The sequence below is a fragment of the Centroberyx gerrardi genome, chromosome 1, assembly GCF_048128805.1.
Source record: "Centroberyx gerrardi isolate f3 chromosome 1, fCenGer3.hap1.cur.20231027, whole genome shotgun sequence".
NCBI classification, from domain to species: Eukaryota; Metazoa; Chordata; class Actinopteri; order Beryciformes; family Berycidae; genus Centroberyx; species Centroberyx gerrardi.
Genome location: NC_135997.1, coordinates 10,582,634 through 10,605,829, shown reverse-complemented (window position 1 = coordinate 10,605,829; position 23,196 = coordinate 10,582,634). Strand labels below are relative to the sequence as shown.

The following is a 23,196-nucleotide window of genomic DNA, read 5'->3' as shown; positions in this document are numbered from 1 at the left end:
GTCAATAAATAGCAAATTTAATGTGGTATTTTAATGGAAAACATAACTTAAATGTTATCATGGCATTAAATATGATTACTTTAACATTTTCAAAGACCCCAGTATGGGATATCAGGATCCAGCTCAACCCTACTCCATAGTGAACTGACTGGCATTTGTGCTACTGCACTTGGACACTCATTCCAGTTAAAATGAAGCATTTATAATTAAGCATTCAAAGTGTAATAAGTAAGCATGCAAATTGTGTGCTGATAACTGAGCATTGTTACCAGCACAGTTTTACTTTCAGTATATTATGCACCTGATTAACGGCACAGGACACACAAAAAGGTATACTTTTTTTGTAGTCAGTTTTTTAGTCCTTTCTTTTCACAATCTACTCATCTCTACTTTCATGAATTGCATGACTAACCATCATATAGGCTTAAGTGATCTTGCATGCACACATATTAGGACATATACTCATTTTTACAGTGCACTGTAGCAGCAAGAAGAATAAGTTGAGCTAATAAGTAAAAAATGATGTGGTCTTTTCATACTCACAATTGACATGAAGTAATTTTAAAACTTCTATGAGTGTAATGAGTGGGTTATGTTTAAGAAAAAATAGTTGGGTGGCCATGCAATCGAATAGAAGCAAGTTAGCATCTGGTGTAGATGTACAGCCACTACGTAAAACTACTTTTAAAAAGGCAAGAAAAGGACCACCTCAGGGAAAGTGACAAAAAATATGAAATGCTTTACACTCTGTGATCTATCCTTTAAAATGTGCAGTCTATGGCTACGAGCTACTTATCATAGTGGTTTCTTTTTATTGTTATTATTGACAATTAATCTGTTGTCTTTTAGCATCATTGCAGCCCATGGCACAACATGTAGAAGGCATCTCTCTTGTTGCAATAACAAATTTAGTCCTAAAGATGGCATTGCAATTACTGGCCGACACCATAAGAATCCAATCAATATGCTTCCAAATATGATTCAAACACTCTTTCGTCAAATGAAATAAAATGAGCTTTCTTTAACTGGTGTCATACTGGCTAGCCCCTCCCACATATACACCACAACACACTGAATCTTGTTCTGTATCATTTACAGAAAGACAAAGCCTCTAAGCATCTCACATGGAAGCAGAGATTACATGCCTGGAAATGTATGGACAGTGGGCACAGGATGGTATAGTACAGGTGCCTGCTCATCTCTCTCAAACCCCCCACCACCCCAGCCAACAACCACTGGAGGCTGGGTGGTTCACATCAAACAACAGCCGCCTCATTACCTCAGTCTCCCGCCAAGGAGTCGCTGGCACAGAGGAGAGGAAAGCAACAGAGATAACGCACTGCATACCAACCATGATCTTCTTGACACATCCCCAGGCGTACCAGACAAACAGTAAACCCCTACAACTGAGCCTCTTGCTGCTCTTCCCAATTTCAGTATTGCAAAAGCCAATTAATCAAAAAATTAATTAATCTAGTTTATAATTGTGATCGATCGTATTTAGTCCATACACACACACACACACACACACACACACACACACACACACACACACAAAACACTGAGGACGTGTGACTGGTGAGAGGTTTCATTATCAGCATGTGTTCTGCAAGCAGATAGCTAGCTTTCTACAACAGGGCTTCTTCAATATCAGCATTTAAAAAGCAACCTCCCTTCTTCAGAGACACGACTCAAGCAAAACTGGTATGCATACAAATACCAAGTGCACACATACATATACACACACACATACACACATAGCACTCCTCTGGTCATTTTGAAATAAAATGATCTTTCTGTAACTATGCCATTTTATTCATCTCTACCTTGAGTTCCCACACACAACAAATGTTATATTCTAGGGTTGTTGCGGTGGGCGGTGTTCCCCGTGGCATACGGTCTTTGAGTCAGGACCGGTCTTATTAGCCCCACACCGGGAACACTGTTACTTTGTATTCAAAAAAACTAAAACCACATATTCAGAGATTCCAGTTAGGCTACTAAATGATAAACGCACATACTAGCAACATATTGATCACTAATATGACAGTGGCAAATATTTTTCAGCACGCTGTCAATGCACTCAGCCATGTGCGGTTGGTGTCAAAGTACAATGCAGCTTCACGTTAATTACAGGTCACTCACGTGTCTAACTATGGCAAAAGATTTATTTCCCACAAAGATAAACACTACACTTACAGTTAACCAGTGAAGCTATCACAAAAGACCACACATCCTTGGCTGCAGCAGCCACCATCTGTTACTGCAGGTATAAAAGAACACAGAAGCAATGTGTTCTTTCATAATAAAGTGTAGAAACTGTATGAGAAATATTTTGATACAATATATTGATAATGAAATCTTCCGCGTTGCCATTCCAGTGTTAAACTAGAAGGGCACTCGGAGAGTGCAGACCTCCGCCAAGGTTCGTGCTATTATTGCTTGTTTGTGAGTCGGATCCGGATCCGCTCCAAAATTTAATGGGTTCTTCCTTGGCCCATGCGACACCCTTCCACGAAGTTTCATGAAAATCGGGCCAGTAGTATTTCCATAATCCTGCTAACAGACAAACAAACAAACAGCACCGAAAACATAACCTCCTTGGCGGAGGTAATAAGACCTGCTTGTTTGCAAATCAGGGATGTGACTCTGACTTTGATAGCGCTCAGACCGCCCTCTAGTGGCAAAAGGCGGTATAACCGGTATGACCAGGGTCGAGGAGGGAAGCACCACCAGTGTAAAATGGCAACCCTGTGACAAGCCTGTTATATTCCCAGATTTTTCCATACATGTCCATGACTAGAGCAAAGCATTTCAGTGTCCTAATGTGTTTTTTTTCATGTTGAGGTCTAGCTGAGGACTAGCAGGAATGTAAAAAAAAAAAAGGGTCAAGTGGGAATGTAGAGCTGGTACGATACGATCAACATGATATGATCAAATACAGTATGTGTGTCAAAAGGTGAGAAACACGTTCAGCTAATAATTTAATTTCCTGTAATGTGGTCAATTTGTAAAATTCCCTGATATCACACGACTAAATCAGAGTACTTAACAGATAGAAATGACCTCTCGAAATGCCATATTGCGCAAGATCCATGACCCAGGGGAACTGTAAGAACTGAACAGTTTCTCACTCATACAACTCTTGACCTGCTTGCAGTGCTTTGCACCTAATTACCCACTGTACTGTGAGTGAGGGTAAAAAAAAAAGCACTACTGGGATAAGATAGTTCCTAATAGGACAGTAGCTGTTCTAGTGTGAAGTCAGCACCAGTGTGGAGAGGTAGAGCCCACTCTCCTCAGCCTGAGGCCACTATGTAGAGAGCATAAGCTACAGTGTTTTGGGTTTGTGTTATTCTCCGTTATGCGCATCAGCTAGTAGCCCCAAGGCTAGTTATACACTAGAGGATTACTGATTTGCACCACATTGGGTTTACAGATTCAACATTAAAAACTCCAATCAACTCGCAGGGTGATCTGAGCAGCCCTGATAATATCCAACATCTTTGATATTTACAATCCCACGTCTGCATGGGTCCTGAACAAGTCCTGTGGTGTGTTGGGATCAGAGGTTCATTCAAAGAGCGGAGAAACATCAATAGCCAATGAGACCCGAGTTTACATTGAGGGGAGGTAGAGTGAGCCGGGTCTGACTGCCACCTCCATTGTTGTTTGGATGGGTGTCATGTTGGATCCCGCAAATTCCTATGAGATTAGTGGTCCTGACATCAGTGACGTGTGATTAGTTGGCAGGATAACCTCAGTTAACCTTAAGGCCAATTTATATTTCTGCAAAGTGTTGCCATAGCTACGCTATAGGTCTCTGTGATGCTGGCGTAGCCCAAAGAGGCTGCCACCGTAGCTTACGTGCACAGAAATGTAGTTGCGTGTAGGGCAACGCAAGACCACAAGAACTTTGTACTTCCTCCAACCTTGATGTCCGCCGATAGTGAAGACAATGGAACAGACTGAAGAGAGACTAGCTTAGGAGGTTTGCAAATATATTAATTTGTAGGACACCTCATCTCTGAATTATAAACACTACCAGATGTCACTGAATTCGCGGTGAGAAACATCCCAGAACATGAGTTTCAGAGAATGTAAACATTACTACTTCTTTTGTTATTACTTCCGTGCTAACAAAGCACCACACTGCCATCTAGCGTTTCAATGTTCTACGCGCAGACACCAACGCAGAACTATAAACGCTCACATCAAGCAAGGGCGGCACTTAAAAATGCAGAAGTATAACTTGATCTTTAAGTGTGTGATACCCTGTCCTTGCCTAATCACTTATGAACCATAATCCAATTTAGATGCTCATCTGGATGAGAGATAGTTTAGGCTACATGACGGCTAGTTTATAGGACAATCAGTTTTTAAGCCAGACAAATCATTTGTTGTTGGATGGTTACCAAATGATACTGACTTCAACATAAAACATAATAGCCTATCATTTGTAAAACAATAAGTAACAAGATCCAGTGAAAGAGATGATTTAACCAGGTTAGGTCATGCTTCCCCCACTGGAATTTTTTTTATTAGCAAGTTATTTTGATGTATACTCAGGCATTCTGACACTTTGATTCAATTTAAAATACAAGTCTTAATGAGTATAGTAGTAGAGTAGTATAGTGGTTAATGTGTTAACCACAAAAACTATGGTTTGCTTTCCAGTTTAATTATATTATGAGTTGTGGTGTTGAGCGCTGAGCATTTCTAAGAAGTGACAACAGGTGTAAGGAAGATAAATAGGCAATAAACTATAGCTGGAAAATGAAACCCTCTATCTCAGAAGACAGGAGTTACAACTGTAAACACAGTTTTAACTTAATACCAAGCTCACTATTTGGGTGGTGGACAGACATCGCACCTTAGCTATGTTTAATTTCAATATCACAGTCTGTCATGGATTATTAAATAATTAACAGCTGTGTAATCACATGTGCGACATGAAGCACACAGCTCATCTCAAACTGTAAGGAAGCTTCTCTGTGCTTACTTTCATGAGACGATCTTTCTCTCCAAGACAACTTGGGAAGAACTTTCTCCACAAGGACACAAGTATCGACTTGGCATTCTTGGATTTGATAATCAGCCACAGTCTCACCATCTCTGGCCATCATGATTGGCTGATCCGGCTTTGGGGGATGAGCTTATAGAATAAGTTTCGGCGGCCATTTTGAGAGAGGAGGACTTTTCTTCCGGTCTTGAGGCTTTGAGACCTGCTGCAATGTTTTGGACTGAATGCCGTTTACTTTGGAAGAGACTCCTTTCCCTCCTGTGCCTGTTCGCATATTTTTAGTTAAGGGTATTGTCCATGTCTATTTCATGTCAATTAAATCTCTCTGTGAGAAAAATATTTGAGTAACTCTAGAGCACATTTTGTGAACAGTTTGGGAAAATGGTGGTTTTATCACTGATTGTCAATTTACGCGTTTCCTATTGCATAGAGAAATTGCTAACATACAGACACACATCATACAGAGGATCAATTTTACCAAATAAAAAATGCAGAAGCCACAAGGTCACAAATACCATGCAGGAAAAACACTTGAGTTTTGCTCTCTCTACTGGCAACCATCTGATGTTCTCTTGACAGTCATTGGCATGCAGAGCTCACTTCATTAATACACATTCCATTACCATACCTATCTTGTAATTATGAGATAAAGAATTTATCATAAGTATTGAAATTCAAAATCAAAAAGGGAGGACAGTATTTTCCATCTTTCTCCATTAAAGTAATTGCTTCGCAAATAGCAGCTTTTGCCAGTAGCAAACTGACAATTCAAAGTGGCTTGAAGAGGGCCATCTTGCCCTTGAGAATCTGAGATGAATTAAAGGCCATCTATTTAGGAAGAAGATAAAAAAAAAGCCATGAGGCATAAGGGAGAGGAACAGATGTGTGGAAAAATGGGGGTGGATGGAAGGAAAGAAAGGGGGGAAAGCATTAGGTGAAAGCTGGGATTTCTTCAGAGAGACATTATGGTGAATTAAACACCCAAAAAGTTCTACTGCCAAGAAAGATTCAGCCAACATAATATACGGAGCTTGAGGCTATGAAAGAGGAGTCTGGACTCTAGGCAGTTACACTATTGTAGGGGAAAACAGGAATGTTAATTGGGGAAAACAGAAACATTTCACTCCCTTTCAGGCATAAAAATGTTTACTTTTCTTGGGCCACAAAGAACCAAGCATGACTTGGGCAATGCTTAAATTGGAAATACTAAATACGATACGGCCTTGCCAAAACAGATGTTTAGTGACCAAAATCTGATAAAGATGTGTTTACCTCCAGGTAATTCATTTTAGTTTCCTACTTGTTGGGATAGATTATACAAGATTGACAGTAAAATACAAAATTTGGAAAATAAAAAAAAACTTGCACAAAAATTCCATCATCACAAGCCAAATATATTAGGCATACACAATACCGGTCCTTCTATATGGATGCTATGCAAGTTGTGTAGGGCCCTCACGTCAACAAACTGTTTAAAACAGTTTGTGAATGAACTGTTTTAAAGGAGGGAGGGATGCAGTGGGACAGGAGTGGCAGTATACACTAGCGTTGCCAAGTGACTGTGTAGTAAGTGGTTTACACGAGTCAGGTGTGTGTGTGCGTGTGTGTGTGTTTTTATTTCTCACATTAAGAGACACATACCTAGGACATTCTATGAGCTTCCTCACAATTTTTTCTGAGTATTCAAAATAATAACGTATCAAATTTGTCTGAGATTGAGAAGGATGAAGGAAGGGACTACTAGATAGGCTACCCATAATGTTTAAATGTCAGGTGTCTTAATTAGTAGATAAAACCTTTAACAGTTGAGAAGCACTGTATTAAGGCTGAGGATTATGAAGATATTTTCAACGTGATTTACTGGGCTCTAATCCCACTGATTTAGACCCTGATTCAAAGGAGGAGGAGATTCATCACCTGTGCAGACCTACCAAGCAGTTCCCCTAACAGACATTGCAAATCACAATCTGGTGATCTTCAGAGGCCTTAAGATTTAGACCAAACTTAAAATGAGTAGGGAAAGCACTTAAATAGTACAAATGTGAAATGCTTTCATAAGAGGTAGATAAATGAAAAAAAATCCTAGGTCTCATTTGCCTCTGGTGCAAGAACTTCTATCTGGTGGCATTAAAGGATTAAGTACAGATCTTGCCTTCGTTTTAGTGGGGCTGTGATAGATTGGATTGAACACTTTTCCAGAATCAGCAAGGGCCAAGCACAGACAAATTGCAAGATGGAATCTCAGGACAAAGACTTAGTAATGAGCCTGACATTTAAGGGACACTGTGCCGTATGTCACGAAGCCAGTTCAACATGGGGTATCTTTGCGATAGCTGGCTTCACAAAACCTAACATTGGCAAACTCGACTAACTGGTCTCACAAAAGTGGTTATCAACTCACTCTGTCAACCCAGGATTTTCCAGCTATGAGCACATTCACATGAAAGGGACGGGGTTTGTAACAAATAGCACATGAAATATGGACAGATCCAGAGTGGCCAATTAAAGATAAGATTAAACTATTGATCACCATGCAGAAATTAGGTTGTTGCAGTGGCAAAAGTAACATGATTCAACAGGGAAAAGGAAACACAATATAAGCACACAAGAATAAAAATAAGAAATAAAAAAAATAGTAGAAAACAACAAAACAATAACAGCAGTATACTATAAATAATTGTGGGGTTATGTAAACATATGCTGCCAACAATTTCAACATGTTTAGTAGACTGTAAAGCAGGGTTGGGGCCATTCATGAACTGCATTGAGAATGCATGGTAATGGGCTGGTTTTCTTAATGCAGGGCCAAACGGCCAGTGCCGTGGATGCCCTGGAGTGTGGCCGTAATGCCCCTTCTAAAATTAACTATCCACACGGCCAGTTTGGCATGCCCTGTTTTCAACTGGCCGTTGTGCCCAAGTTGTGCCCTTAAAAGAAAGTTGCAGATTTCCTCATTTAAAACTACATGCGACGCAGCAAATAAACAAACTCACGTTTCCCAGATTTCTCCCACTCCCGCAAATATATGTGTAACGTTAACGTAAACATTAACAGCTAATTATTAATTAACTGAGAGGGAGAGAGAGAAGCCATCACTAACTGCTAAGCTATCGCTAACTGCTAAGCTAAGTAACTAGCAGATCTGAAAAGCGTGTAAACAACTGTGGGATTAGCGAGAAAGTCGCTAAAAGGAGAGAGCTATGAGTGCTTGAGCAGAACTAGTGTAAGTTTAAATGTACAGCGGGTAATTAGCCGCTGTAATGAAGAATATAGCAAAATTAACTGGGTTGAGAGCAGCAAAAATGCTGTAGCAGTAGCCTGCATATGAGGCATTTAGGGAACATCGGTAAATTGTAGCGTCTACCGATAGTCTGCATGAGGCGTTTAGGGGACATCTGTAATTTGTAGCTACAGAAAATAACCTGGGTTACACTTACGTTATCGTGTGTTACTGGACATGTAACTAACTTTGCAGTCTGAGCCATCTTACATATGTGCTGTATCACACTGTAGCACTTAATTTTTCTATTAGGATATTTATTTTGTTGAGGAAAAAGCACTGAAAAAAGGATTTTAATAACCATTGGCCTTGGTGCCCTACATTTTGGCCGTGATGCCCCAATAAATTTGTATTTATCAAAGGCCAAAGTGGCCTTGCCCTAAAAATGACTTAATTCCAGGCCTGTTAATGTAATTTTTGCAATCAAAGTTGTTTTATTAAAGTCCACGGGATCCTCTAGGAATGGTGGTGCCATTTTTCCAGGAGTTGATTGGTGAGAGGCCAGGCTTTTTATACGTTTGGATCATAGACTGTAAAAAAAGATGGTAGTGAGTGTGACGTCACCGATAGGTTTTTCTGAGGGGCCGTTTTGAAGCCAAAAGATTGGGTTTACGATCGCCGCCATGTTGACATTTTTTGGAGCCAGCACTGCCAGAGCAACGTCGAGTGTTGACCACAGAGCTGCAGCGCCACCTGCTATTGGCTCGTAATTGGTAACCCGTTGATCACTGGACAGGCGACCTGTCAATCACGAGGAAAACAACTCCATTTTATAACCATTATATCCCGATAATGACACAATTATTTTGAAATTTACCATAAGGAAACGCATTAGAAGAAGTGAAATTAGCTACTGAGACCATAACCTCTTGTCAAAAAAATTTATTGACTTTATATTTTGAGCGAGAAGTTGGGTTGTGGTCCCATTGACTTGCATGGAGTTGGGCCAGGTTTGGAGTCTTGTTTGGAGCCAGCCCCTAGCGGATGTTAGAGGAAATGCCACATGCGGCCACTTCCTTATTGGCTTCAAAATTCACCCGTGGTTTTGGCCGCTTGGTTTGGATCCGATAACGTGAACATAACCCGCTCCAGAGCAAGTAAGGTACGCAGCCTAAGTTACCATGGTGATGTACCCTGCTTAAAAGTGAGCCACGTTTGTGACATCGTAAACTCCAGGTTACAGTTGAATTTACTTAGCTAACCCCATAATCTAGCTTCGTAGTGTACCCCTCTGGTTAATGGATATTTTACCTCTTATTGAGGAGATGGAGGGGAACTGTACAAGATGGAGGGGAACTGTACAAGATGGAGGGGAACTGTACAAGATGGAGGGGAACTGTACAAGCAGAGACAAACATGTACACAAACCAAACACCAAACCACACAACACACACCAAACCACACACAGACATGTACACGGCCTACTTCCAATGTCTCATAGCTGGCTTGAACACCTCACAGCACCAAAAGCAGGTCAATGCTGAGAGATAATTAGGCGTAGCAGAGGTTACAGAACAGCTCCTGTAAAGACAGACTGCCCTGAGGATAGAGATATACTTTCAGCGCAGATGATGCCCTTGAAAAGATTACCGTGAAAGGGACAGTGATGAGACACCTTGGTGTCAGAGACACAAAGGAGTAATGATCTGATTGTTAGTGCTCCAGCTGGGCCTTGTTTACCCCAGTGACTGGCTATCTACTTTAGCTCTATTTACTTCAAATATAGCAAAGCCGCAGAGGCTAAGCCAAGATCTTTCACATTATATTTTAGAGCACGGATGAGCAAGTAAAAATTGTCTTGATGAATCAACAAGTTTGATTTTAATTACAAGTTACCAAAATCAAAATGACACCTCAGCAGAAACTGTAATTAGAATTGGGTTGTATCACTAAGACTGAGGAGTGACACTTCTGCAAATTATTTCTGGTTTTTAAAACGGCAAAAGTAAGCAAAGCATTACCTCTTACACAGCAGGGGCACTGCAGACAAATGAGGGATCTCCAAGAAGGAGAGTGGTCATTTCATCCCACTATTACTGCTCCACAACACACCGGCAAAGGTCAGCAATTCTTTTGTGAAATAAAGTCCATGAAAACTCCTCATCCTCTACAATGCTATCTACCTAGACTTGGAAGCCAGAAGCTCACTTCAGTATGTCAGCTTAGGACAGAGGAAGGCATCAATTTAGCACACAGTATTAAAGGTTAATTGGGAAGTTGTCTTGTGGTCTAGCAGTGTGTGTCAGGAAATTGGTTTCCCCCATGTTTGAGTTTTTCTGTGGAAGAAAAGCTTAGGCACCTCAAGTCGGAGAAGTCAAAGAAACAATTCATACTGTATAAAAAATAAACCACATCTGAAAGAAAATCATGTATCTTATCCTCAGTCCAAACAAATAATTGATTCTTCCACTTCCCATATCCTCAGTGCAGCTAGATACCTCACCACACTTACTGTCACATGGCAGTGGTTAGCTATGTTCTAAGTTTTTGAGAAAAAACAAATAAATAAATGAATAAATAAATACCAGAGAGGGCATTCTTTACTACAATTACAGGTACAGCAGTGATGGCATTGTAAAAGGGGGATAGTATGCAACTGGAGAAAACATACGCAAATCCCCATAAAAACGTAAGCAGGTGTCAGAATCTAGTTATTCTATTTACATCCTACATTTATATCCTCTTTAAGCAGGATAATACACTTGTACATTACAAGTACAAGTACAGTGTACATAAAACAGCCCAGTGGGGTATTATCCCCTACATACTGTCACAGGTGTTGTTAGATATTATGCAAATTAGAAAGCTGTAAGACAATATTGAAGATAATCCTCACAACACTAGCTAAAACACCTGTCAATTTTATTTTATGTTATTTTTATTAATATAAATATAAATATAAATATCGACCAACACTCATTCATGCCAGCTAGTTTTGGGCTACTATACATTCCAATAAATGCTATACTGTTTATACAAAGAAGAAATTTTATATAGCACTCATCTAAAAGCAGAGTTTCCTAAGTGCATTAAGAAGGCATAAACACAACAGAAGTGAAAAACATTGAGGGGAAAAAAAGCATAAAACATAAACACAAGTGTCCAAGATAAAAAATAAAAAATAAAAAAAAATTACATAAAAGCAAGTTTATAAAAGTGATTTAAAAGATGTTATTGAATTAGCTGAACTAAAAACTTTTTTTTTTATATATATCTTTTTGATGAGGAATACCAAAACCTCATTGGAATCCACAACATCCTCCAGCTCATCCTCTTAACAAGCAGCAGTGGCTCCATCACTGGAAAGCATAGCAAGGGTACTGAATGACATATCTCAAACAGGTCAAATACAGGTGGGGAATAACTGCACAGAATCAATACCTGGTTACTCTAGCTACTAACAATGACCAACAACACCAACACTAGCCCTTCTTCCAGCCTTTAAAGTGCTGCACTACAAGACCTACACCTTAGTAAAGTGATCTGAACATACTTTGTGTTGTGGGTGGTGTGTAAATTAGAATATATGAATATCTATTTTATAAGAAAAAGAGATTGTGTTGCTTAAAGGGTCTATGTGTAATTTTTGGTCCAATGCTGACCTCTATTGTTCAGCAATGTAATTACAACAAATCAAGGCATGGCCGCTTCTCCGCCCTCCTCAAGCAAATCCCTGCTGCAAACCCCGCCTCTTCCCCCATCCTCTACCTCTAGAGCAAGACCATCATCAGCATCGATGGTGCTGGTTGGAAATACCAAAGGACTGTTTCAGAATCAACCAAGTTAACGCATATTTTTTGTTCAATGAGCGCTTGCTGTGATTAAAATACTGACATTACCGTGATTTGTTTTGTCTGGATTTTTGGAACATATCAAAGGTAAGAGTAGCCATTTTGTGTGTGTAACACCACTTAAAATTCAAGCTGTTTGGAGGATTATTTACATGCCGAATTTACCAGAACACCCTACCTGTTAGTAATAAAGTCTCAAGTTATGTTTTCCGATGTATGTTTTTTGCCAATATGCAAGGCAGGAACAAATTGCCAGATTTTTTAACACAGAAAACGGTGTGTCTCTACAAGATTCTTGTGTTTTGGGGAACACAGCAGGAAACTGCCACACCCGACGTGTCAAGCTCAGCAGTGTAACTACTTGCCGTTGAACAAATAAAACATTTTACCGCCAGCAGATGGCGACATGATGAGGACTGTGAGACATTACTGCGCCTCCTGGTGGCCAAACAGAGAATAGCTGTTGAACGAGATATTTGAGACTTGGTTGAGTGTATTGACCTGTATCTGCACTAACCTCGGTAGAAATGACACTTTTACTTAGCAGATCTGTAAAGAATCTGTCAATACCACTATCTAATTTTATAGATGGATAAAAATAAACCTGCATTATAGCATAAAAGACTGTATTTACAGCATTTCCATACAGAAAGCCTCAAATTTAGGTAATTTAAGACTTTTTCAGATGTTATTTCATAAAATATGCAGTAAAATTCAACTTCTACTTCCATTGCAGTGACGTATTAAGGACTGACTATTGATCCTCAAGGCCTGCTGACACAAAAACAAGGAGGCCTTGACACCCAGTATCAGTCGAGAAGAATGAGAAAGAATTACAACCGTCTGCAAAGGAGGATAAGCAGACTTGGATGGAATGCATCTGCAAACGAATTGGACTTCCTTGCAGATAATGCTGAAAGACTGACAGAGAAGTGAAGAACAACAAGTGAGAATGGGGAGTAAGCACACCCTTAACCACCAAAGTCTGTTCTCAACTTGTGTGGATGGGCTTTTTAAACTGAAGGTGTAGTTCCATGAGCCCAAACGCAGGGAAAGCTATAGGTTGCTTAAAAAGCTAGATTTGAGAAATTTGAGCGTCAGAGTAGTCGGATGGGGAGAGCAAGGGTTCCATTCTTCAGATCTTGACATTTACAAAGTGAGCGCTTGCAATCTGCTAGAGACAGTGGAGGTGCGTAGACACATATATGAGGGCATTTCAACATCAGACTCAGTCCGTCCACTCAGCTGACCCGTAGAAACATTGTAAAGGGCACAAGTTGTAATAAAAGCACATCAGTGCATAGTACAGTGTCGGAGTCCCTTTACTCTGTTAGAGAGTCAAAGGGCTTAATCAGTTAGAGATGGTTGAGTCAATAAGCCACCCACAAGGGTGACAGGGCTTTAGTCAGACAGGGACTTAGGGAAGAGAAAACTCCAGCTCTGAAAGTCCCTGGACAGTGGATCGGCACCCTAGGGGAAAAGGTAAGCCCTCCTCACGTGTCTTAACGCAGGGAAGTAGGTATCCTTATGACGGTGGCACCTCATGTCCCACAAGGGTCAGTTTTTCTCTAGCTGAGCAGGTAGGAAATGACAACAAACGGGGAGAAAAGTGTCTGTCCCCCACTCAGATCAATGATGAGCCTATTGCCAACACAATGTTGGAAAAATCTGTAGTACCAGTCATGCGTTGACCAGGTGCTGACGGCCAAAGGGTGATGCTGGTCTGTCAGGATTTTATTACATGTAATTGTGGGCGTATAATATACCCAAGAGTAGGCATGGGACGATATGAAAATTTCATGTCACGATTATTCTGGCCAAAATAATTGCGATTCACGATATTATCCCGATAATCATCAAAATATGCTTAAAACTCTTAAAATGGCACTAAAACATACTGGAATCACTTTACCTTACATTTTGTTAACGAATATAGTTTTGAATCCATAGTATTTCCACACATCCGATTTACCTTTTTTTTTGCGGGGGATACAATGGGCAAGCCGAGCCTTCAGCCATGGTGACGACTGACTGGAAAGATGCGGGCTCCCCCTTGTGGCAAATGGCAATTCAAAATAAATCAGAAAATCAATAGGACTGTACGTTAGTGAGCTAGACAGCTTTTTCAAGTTACTCGTGAGGATATTCACGCTCATGTGAGGATATTCACGATTATCCCGATAATGGAAATTCACCAAGATAAAATTATCTTGAGTGTTTTTATCGCAATAAAAGATAAAATCTTATATCCTCCCATCCCTACCCAAGAGTGTATCATGCATTCTACAGGATAACACATTTTTACTAATGTATAATGTACGGTTTGGGTTGTTAGAATTTAATGCTTTGTGTTCCTGTTAAGGGAAGTCTGGAAATGTTTGGTCTCTTTGGATGTGTAAATTTATAATGAATCTAAAGAAGTGTGTTATGTGCTATGGGGTGTAAACATTTTTTTTTCTAAGAAAGAAAGAAATCTATTTCTCACCTGCAGTGCACGCCCCTCAGTATCACTGAGTATATAAATTCTGAATATGCTTTGTGCTTTCAGTTCACTGCATATTCAAGCCTTGATCACAGTTGGACTATCCAAAGACTTTGTGCCTTCAACAAGCCGAGTTCCAAAACTACCTTGTCAATACCAGTGGATATATGTTAGTTCTGCTGATTACACTAACAATGTGTGGCTACATTTGTTCCTCCATTGTGCGGCCCCTCGGGGAAGACAGTCCTGTGGCCTACCTTGTCATCTTCAAACATCCTCAATCCTGCAGATATTCAGTCTTTATGAGAGCTGTCTTTATGTTCTAAATATTAATTAACAATGTCATACTTGATGCATTAATAAGTGCTTAATCACTTACCAGCATATTACTTAATAGTGACTAAGAGTTAGTGAGTAGCTAACTAATATATCAATTAGTCGTTAATCAATGATTAACTAAATAAATATATGTTAACTAGCGAACTGTAATGTAAACTCACCCGTTACACATATATTCATATTATTTGTGTATTTCTTTTTTCACTCTTTTTTTCAACTCCCAACAACAACAGTTCTATGTCAGAGTTTATAGTTTTTCTTATACCTTACAGTTTTTCTTTTTGGGTTTATGGTTTCACCACTTTTCAATTCATGCTTTATATTTGCACACGACTCTTAAGTCAGCATGCCTTTAATGGGTTGCCAAGGAGTCTACCTATGCTAACTAACATCAACAACCAACATCTGATGAAGAATGCCACTTGTGCGTAAATTGGATGCACGTGCCTGTCTATGCGCACATTTCATGCGCACATTTCATGCTTCACATTTCTCATAGCCACTTTTCTTAAGAACAAAAGTAAAAGGAATTTAAGAAAGGTTTCGTGAATGACGTCCATTGATTGCATGCCTCAATGGTAATATTCAGGCATCATAACTTGAAACTTTTCAACTCAGTTCTAAAGTTATAGGCATTCCATGCCTGTCCATTACCTTCTCCTTTGTTTGATTCATTAGCATGTTTTTCTGGTTTGTCATTTCATTTCATATTTTCTTGACTTTCTTAATTTGTTGAAATATGCTCCGTTTATGTGTTGAATTAGACTGGTTAATAAACTACTCATTTAAGAAGTACTGTGTTTCTATGTTGTGTGTGTGCAACATGTAAGGCAACCCTGCAGGGCCAAAAATGTAATTATCCTTTTAGATAAGACTGGAATGACCAATTTTGGTTTTTATACCCAATCACTACTTTTTAACTGTCAGTAACCTACTGACAGAAACCTGCTGTCGGAAACCGTGCTTCCATTATTAAAACCACAGAATTTGAGCCATTTAGAGGAGGACAGCATATCTGATGGTATTTCAGTCTCACACCCACAAGGATCTGAGACTGAGATTCCTGTAATGGGACAGTCACTCTAAACACTGGGCCTTCCACTTACCTATAGGCACACATGCATACACACAGTAAATCTCTGTTGAATTTCTTCCCATTTTTACTTATCATTTCATATCTCATGTTGCTTCCTTGGCTTACCCTTTCAGTCTCAAACCAAATTAGATTTGGAGACACCTTCCTTGGTTTGGGGTGAAAGGGTTTTGATATCTTTCTGATTATTTTGTAGTGTCCAACAGCGACCCCTCAGCTCCCCACTGTTTCAGCTGAATTAAAAGTGCAGCACAGTGACCCAATGTCCCTTGGAGCAGAGAGCAAAAGAAGCTTTAGTTGTATTGCTAACAATGCTGCCAAGGCCAGATCTGCAGACGTCAAAGTCTAAGTCAACACCCAAATACCCTTGGCATGGAAAGTATGCATGTGTGTGTGAGAGAGATTCTTAGATATAGTGACCAGTTATTGTAATTGTTACAGATCCTAATGTTTGATGTATGTTCCTAGTCATTTCAACCCAGGAGAAACATAGTGTGGAGCCCTGACATTACAAAATGCATTCCACGTTAATTTCTGTAGCTTTCTCTGCTAAACCCAGTGCTTAATTTGTGCCGGATCCTGCCAGAACAGGACCCGGCACCTCGCGGTTTTGGACTACCTGCATTCCGGTACTTATTTGCGTGGACCCAGCACCTCTGAAAGTTTTTGTTTTTTTGTCTTGTCTGCCATGTAATAATCCCAGTAGTTGACTCTTCCTTTCCCCTCCCTTCCAAAAAACGAATTGGCTCATTTCCATAAGACAACAGGTGATTACCCTATTAGAAAGTAGCAACAAGTGCATAGTGATCACGTCACATGAGTGAGCTGCTCTGCAGAGTATGTTATGGTAAACTTCAGACATCGTCATGGCTAAAAGACAGTTGAATTTGCTGTCCATATGTCCGCTGTGTAGACTATTTTTGGAAAATTAGACAAGGTAAGCATGTTTTTTTTTTTTTTTTGTAAACGTGTTACAGTTCTCTGCTGGGACAATAACATCTAAATTCATATTTGCATAGATGAAAACAGAACTTATTTGGAGTGCAGACCTGTAAGTCCCGCAGTTAAATATGTGGGGCATTGCGCATGTTATGTTGAGTGTCCAGAAATAATTGGTAATATAATTGGTTGAGTGAAGGGCTGTAAGCCCCACATCAATGTGGGCATTTCAAAACCAGCGCAGTCCAGCTGAGTGTGCACATTTAGGCCGACTTCTAGCTGCATGGCATGACCATGATACATTTTATTTTATTACATTATTCGCTGACATTGTTTCCTACGTTCAAAGTAGATATCCTATGAAAGTATTTGTGTTGAATATTGATGCGTAACTACTCGAGCCAGAATTTGTCTGGTAAATGGTTGAAGCCATTGCAGTTTCCTTGATTTGTTTATGTATGATTAGGATATCTCACAGCCAAGTATGTGGACATTTTATGTTGTGCACAGCACAGTTAAATCTTTAGTTCACTTCTTGAAGGGCAGGTTTGTAAAAACCCATCGTTTTGGACAAAATGAGCATTATGTAGCCTATGCAATAATCAAATATTGTTATAGGTCAGCAGTAGTCGGAGCTCTAAGGTCATATAGTTGGTCATTTCGTGATGTTTAGGCTGTTAGGTCTACAGTAAGCTGTATGACTGCACTGAGCACCACCGTGCCTCCAATGCGCTTGTTGTCTTGATATGTTCCGGAACCTTTTCCCTCCAGACCGACTCGCGGGAACACCGACCCCTTGGTGTTCCGGACCTCATCATTTACAAATTAAGCACTGGCTAAACCCAACACACACAACCATCCATTCCTCTTTCTTTTGATCAACATACAGTACATGCTCTTCTGATAGCTTCTGAGATTATTTTGAGATGCCAATTAATTCCAGAGTTATATAGGATTCAATGCACAATGCATGGCACAAATGCTGCCATGAATTTGGAGCCAGTACCCTTTAATTAACATAATCTTCCATAGTAACTATGGAACATTTTAATTCAAATGGCACTGGTCTAAGAACTTACAGCCAATTATCACTCATAACTTTCATATTTAATTTCATGAAAAAAGACAAGGAAAAAAACAGTTGTGTGAGGCACTTTAGCAGCAATATTATGATTCATAGCAAGTTTGGTAAGTCAGACCCCAATTTACCTGTATTGATTCACAGCTGAATATAATGAAGATCAAAAAAGGTGGCAAGAAAACCTGACAACATAGCCTGATGATGGTGTGGGATGCATACTTCTACAAGTCAGTCCAAATTAAGAAATGGGCTACATAAGAAAAATGTGTCATATTAAATGCATCCTTAATTTGTTCAAACACTTTTGGCACCCTAAAATTGTGTGTGTGTGTGTGTGTGTGTGTGTGTGTGTGTGTGTGTGTGTGTGTGTGCGTGCGTGTGTGTGTGTGACCAATTATTCTACCCTAACTGTTCAGAGTCTCTTCATTTTCCTCACTAATTTCATTTTTCCTTGTCTAGACCTAAATTGCCTGGTTTAAAGCATGTCTTTGGCAGTGCCCCCATTGTGAGGGCCAGATGACATCATACGCTAATTTGCACATTCGTGGCCTTAGCCATACGAGTTTGGAAGTGTCTACGGGCCTCATTTACAAACAAAGCAAAAACTGGGGCGTGAAAGATGCGAACGCCCCTTTCCATGGAAAAGTTGGGATTTATAAAAAACAAACTTGATGTGAGAATGTGTGTACCTCTATGGAAAGTTTGCCCCATGCGTACGCACATTTTGTACACACACAGAAATGGCGACTCCAATGGCAAAGAAGTGAAATAAAGTGAACTGACTGATTGTTGATCAGTTAGATCTAGTTAGGCTAATTCTCTGTAAAGTCCTTTGAGACATGCTTGTAATAAATGGCTATATAAATAAATGAACTTGAAATAAAAATAAATGAACTTTTAATGACAGCAAGTGTTACGCAATTGGGCTGAAGGTCACGAGGTTATAAAAAGGCTTGCAATGATACTGCGTAATGATGCGATATGAGCGCACAAAGTGCACTGGAGACGCTGGGTTTGGGTGCACAGATATCCTCTTCAGCCACCTCTTACCCCATGTCAGAAAATGGGAATAAACAATTGTTCAAGTCTGTTCTTAAGTCTGTTATGCGTTTTTTAGTCATATAAAATGGATGTGAAATGTTGTGAATGTCCAATGAATGTGAAATTCATTCTGGAAGTAAGGGGAGGGAGAGACATCATATCACACAATGACAGTCTGACATCATGCCACAATTATGAAGCACAACTGTACCTCCACGGCCAACAGCAATTTATCTTGTCTCATTTACCTCAACCACTAATGACAGCTTACTATCAACCGTTTTGTAATGAAAATTGGTATATGTGAGAGAATATGGTGAGCAAAAAAGCACGATTTAGTTCATTGTTCATTTTCCCGTCTTCCTTTGAGTCAGACAAATCTGCTTTCAAAACCAATAGCTTAGTCTTAACTCAATACCACAGCAGAAAATTGGGGTATTTTATCAGATGTGGGCTTCAAAAGAAGAAAAAGTAGCTTATTACAATATAACTCTAGAATTATCAAGTTTATCATCACTGGTATAACATGTCTCTTATAGTCTCTTGCCATTACAAATCATAAAAACCATTAAAAAGCAGAATATCATGACTGCAAAGACTGATGGGCAAATCACCTTACATTCAATACCTCTTTCGTTTTGGAAGCTTGTTTGCGGTACTTGACAAAAACCTACTCCCTCACACTGTGAATCCATACATCCTAATGTAACTGATGACAATGTGTAGCAGCTGCCTAATGACAGTGGCAATCCTAGTACACAGCGTTGTCCTCGGAATGGAGATGAGCCTGGCAACACTCTGCCTGTCCCTTGATTTTAATGAATGAATCACTGGCTTTCTGTCTGAGTGATCATGGGCAAATTGAGACTTGAGAGGCTGGCCCGTCCAACCATAATCATCTTCTTTACTCCGCAACCCCCGTCTGTGACCATGCCATTGTTCCACAAGTGAATGCTGAGCAGAATGAAACCCAGTCTGTTGAACTAAATAGCTTACACCTGTCTGTGTGTAATGTGACAGCGGGTGATGGCAGGTTAGGAATTATTGATATGGGGGAAACATGTTGATGTGCTCATTTTCACATCTTCCCTTGACAAACATTGAATTTATTAGGCTTAAATGTGGAATTTGTGCAAAGCTGCTGTTTTGAAGTGATTAATGTGATTTGTTGGCTATTGCCCACGTCAGTTCTCTACGCAGGTAAACACAAACAGAGGCAAAACATAAACAGACTGGGCCCCATGGTAACTGGAGATGAAGTGCCTAAGGCAACTTTGGAGGGATGTCTGCTTGTAGCAAATTAAACAAATGCAATATGATGACACCATGCCAACTGCTTTGTTTAATGAAAAAAACATTTAAAAAAACAAAACAGAATTGTAATGGAAAATCAGAGCTTTTGAATTATTTCTCTAATACAATACAAAACTCAATTCACTCGTCAAGGATCGCAGAGTTGCTACATGCCTTTAAGTTGATGCAACGCAAGATAACTCCAGCACAAAGATGTCTCCTGTGTGATACTTGTAACAGTGGTTGATAGTTCTCATCAGTAACAAAGGTTATCTCAAGTTTCTGTTTAATATTAAGTCAACAGTAAAAGTGTTTTGTTAGGCTGGGTTTTCATTATTATTATTTAAAAAATATCACAGATTGAACTCAAATTATGTATAAACATGCTCTATGGTAGATATTTTATAAAGTTCCACCTGCATTTTTAATGGAATTCCCTATCAAATGACTGATTTTTTTAATACCTTATAGTGGTCCTTTAAAGGTTTCCATTCTCAAGGGTAATTGAAATCAATGTATAAAGCGTGCCCTTTTTTCTTGGTCTGGGAGGAAAAAAATTGTCCATAGTTGCCAGTTCTTTGGAGATTTAATCGTTTTCCTCCAAACCTTGACAATTTTATCACGCACACTCAAGGTCTGTTCGACTGCTTTTACGGGGAGTAAAAAAGGTTAGGGCTCATTGCTGAAACTTTGAAGCAAGGACAATCAACTCTGATAGCAAACTCACATACATAAAATTGAATCATACAATATCTTCCAGCACTCAAAAATAATTAATGTTTCCAAGGATGAATGCCAAGCATTCCATAATTTATCAGATAAATTGTGATGCACTATCATCCAAAGGCAGCAGAATTTATTCAGGTTGCAAATGTGTTTTTGATCCCTTTTTCTAAATCCCCAAAGCTCAACATTTTATGTTCTAGTAAAATCTTGCTCCCATGATCTGGGATCAGAAAGTTATAGTGTCAATTCACATCTTTGGTATATCAAGGAATGAAAGAACACATACGACATAGGCTACTGTACACACACACACATATACATACAGTATATATGTCTATTTTTACATATATGTCAGAGATGTGTGTCAGACATAAAGAGACAGCAAGACCAATCGGTTGGCATTGACTTGTTATCTGATATCTCTTATATTTTTGATATCTAATAATCAAATCAAATCCCTCCCCAGTCTCTCACATCACTTTTCATTCAAAAATATATCAAACAATGGAAGCAAAATGTGCTCCGGCTAAAAATTAATGGGGTCTTTAAAATGGATAACAATTCAACACAAATTATGTTAAATTCCAGGATCCAACATCTCATGTTTTATTGCCTGCTGCTATGAGTAGTGAAGCAGCAAAACATAGCAAATAAAATGTGTAAAATATATTCATACTGTGAAAAACTTACGGTTTTGGAGGCAGTGAAAATATACTGGATGACCATTTCTCTCTTTGTGCTGAGGTCTTTCTCTCTCAAAGGAGTCTTTTTTTCTTCATTCAAGTTCATGTCCTCCTGAAAAGACAGAGAAACAGAATGGCAATTTCATGATTACAGTATTCTCAATGAGCAAACATTTTGTGATGTGAGAGTCCAAGTTAGTGTTTTCTACCACACTGTTAACAGTTTTAAACTATACAAAAGGCGAAGCCAAGTTGTAAGGTATTACATAGTCTTGCATGGATATTAACATTTTGGACGATATCATAAATCAACTGAAAACAGTCAACTGACCAGAAACATTTTGCATTAAACAATTTAAAAGGATAAGCAAAACCTTAAGGCCAACCATAAAAGGTCTGATGAAATTATGAAATTGCTGAAATGATGGTAATATCTTAGACTAGTGGTTCCCAGCTTGGAGTCCTTGAGGAGGATCCAAGGATTCCAAACAAAATGAGGAATGATGCAATTTCACTATTATTTAATTTACTTTCCGTCAGCACAATGAGAGAATGTATGAGAATGGCTCCTGTGATCACAAGTTTCACTTTTACTTACAAGATTGTATTTGACAGTGGGGGCCTATATACACATATATGTGTATGTGTATGTATGTGTGTGTGTGTGTGTGAGTGTGTGTGTTTCCCACCAACATTGCAATAGTCTCTAGATTTCTAAACGAACTGTAAAAGTATTTATATCCTGCACCAGCTTCTTCCTGCCTCTTTCATTCAAACTTAAGTAAAAAAGCGGTGCCTCTCACTCTTTACTTTGATCACTTCATTTAACATTTCAGTCATGTTAGTATGTGGATTCCACCAAGAGGAAGAAACCTCATCTGGAGGTGAATAGAATAAGAATCGGGCATCAGTTATCTTTGTCTCCCCTGTCATCCTGCTCTGTCCCAGCCATGAATCAGCCCACAAGCTGTGACGAATGATCAAAGCTGGGGCTATGTCCCCCTACCATTGTAGCATCACTGCCTCCTAAGTCCTGTCATTCAGCACTACCTGCACTGCTGCCTGTCTGTAATGTACCGATACACCTCAGGAAACAAGCACAGAGCAAGGGGAGATTCTGGAGTCCACAGATGAGAATTAGGGATGAAAGGTGTGATACCTGCTCTGTCCTGTGCTTACTTGGTCGAGATGTGCCAATACTGAAAGCTTGACTGTATTTCAGTCAATTTCCAGCCATCACAACTAAGTCAGTTAGCGTGCTGCTCAAACTGTACAATTTGATCAATCTTCCTCGAGACCAAGCAGATTTTATTGCTGTCTTGCAATGAAAACTAAGTAGTAGCGAAGAGTAAAAGCAGACATTACAAAGCTTGTAGCTCATCAGCATTGACGCAGAATTTGGATTACTCCATGGCACGTAATTTC

The 23,196-nt window shown here is 39.5% G+C and overlaps 1 protein-coding gene across 1 annotated transcript in view; it reads right to left on the bottom strand.

The window, feature by feature from the left end:
* Positions 1-23,196, bottom strand: part of LOC139907732 (protein diaphanous homolog 3-like) — a 227,711-nt gene that overhangs the window by 185,507 nt on the left and 19,008 nt on the right. The window contains exon 4 of the mRNA XM_078282613.1: positions 21,779-21,883. Within this exon, the coding sequence (XP_078138739.1) occupies positions 21,779-21,883 (105 nt within the window). The remainder of the gene's footprint in view (positions 1-21,778; positions 21,884-23,196) is intronic.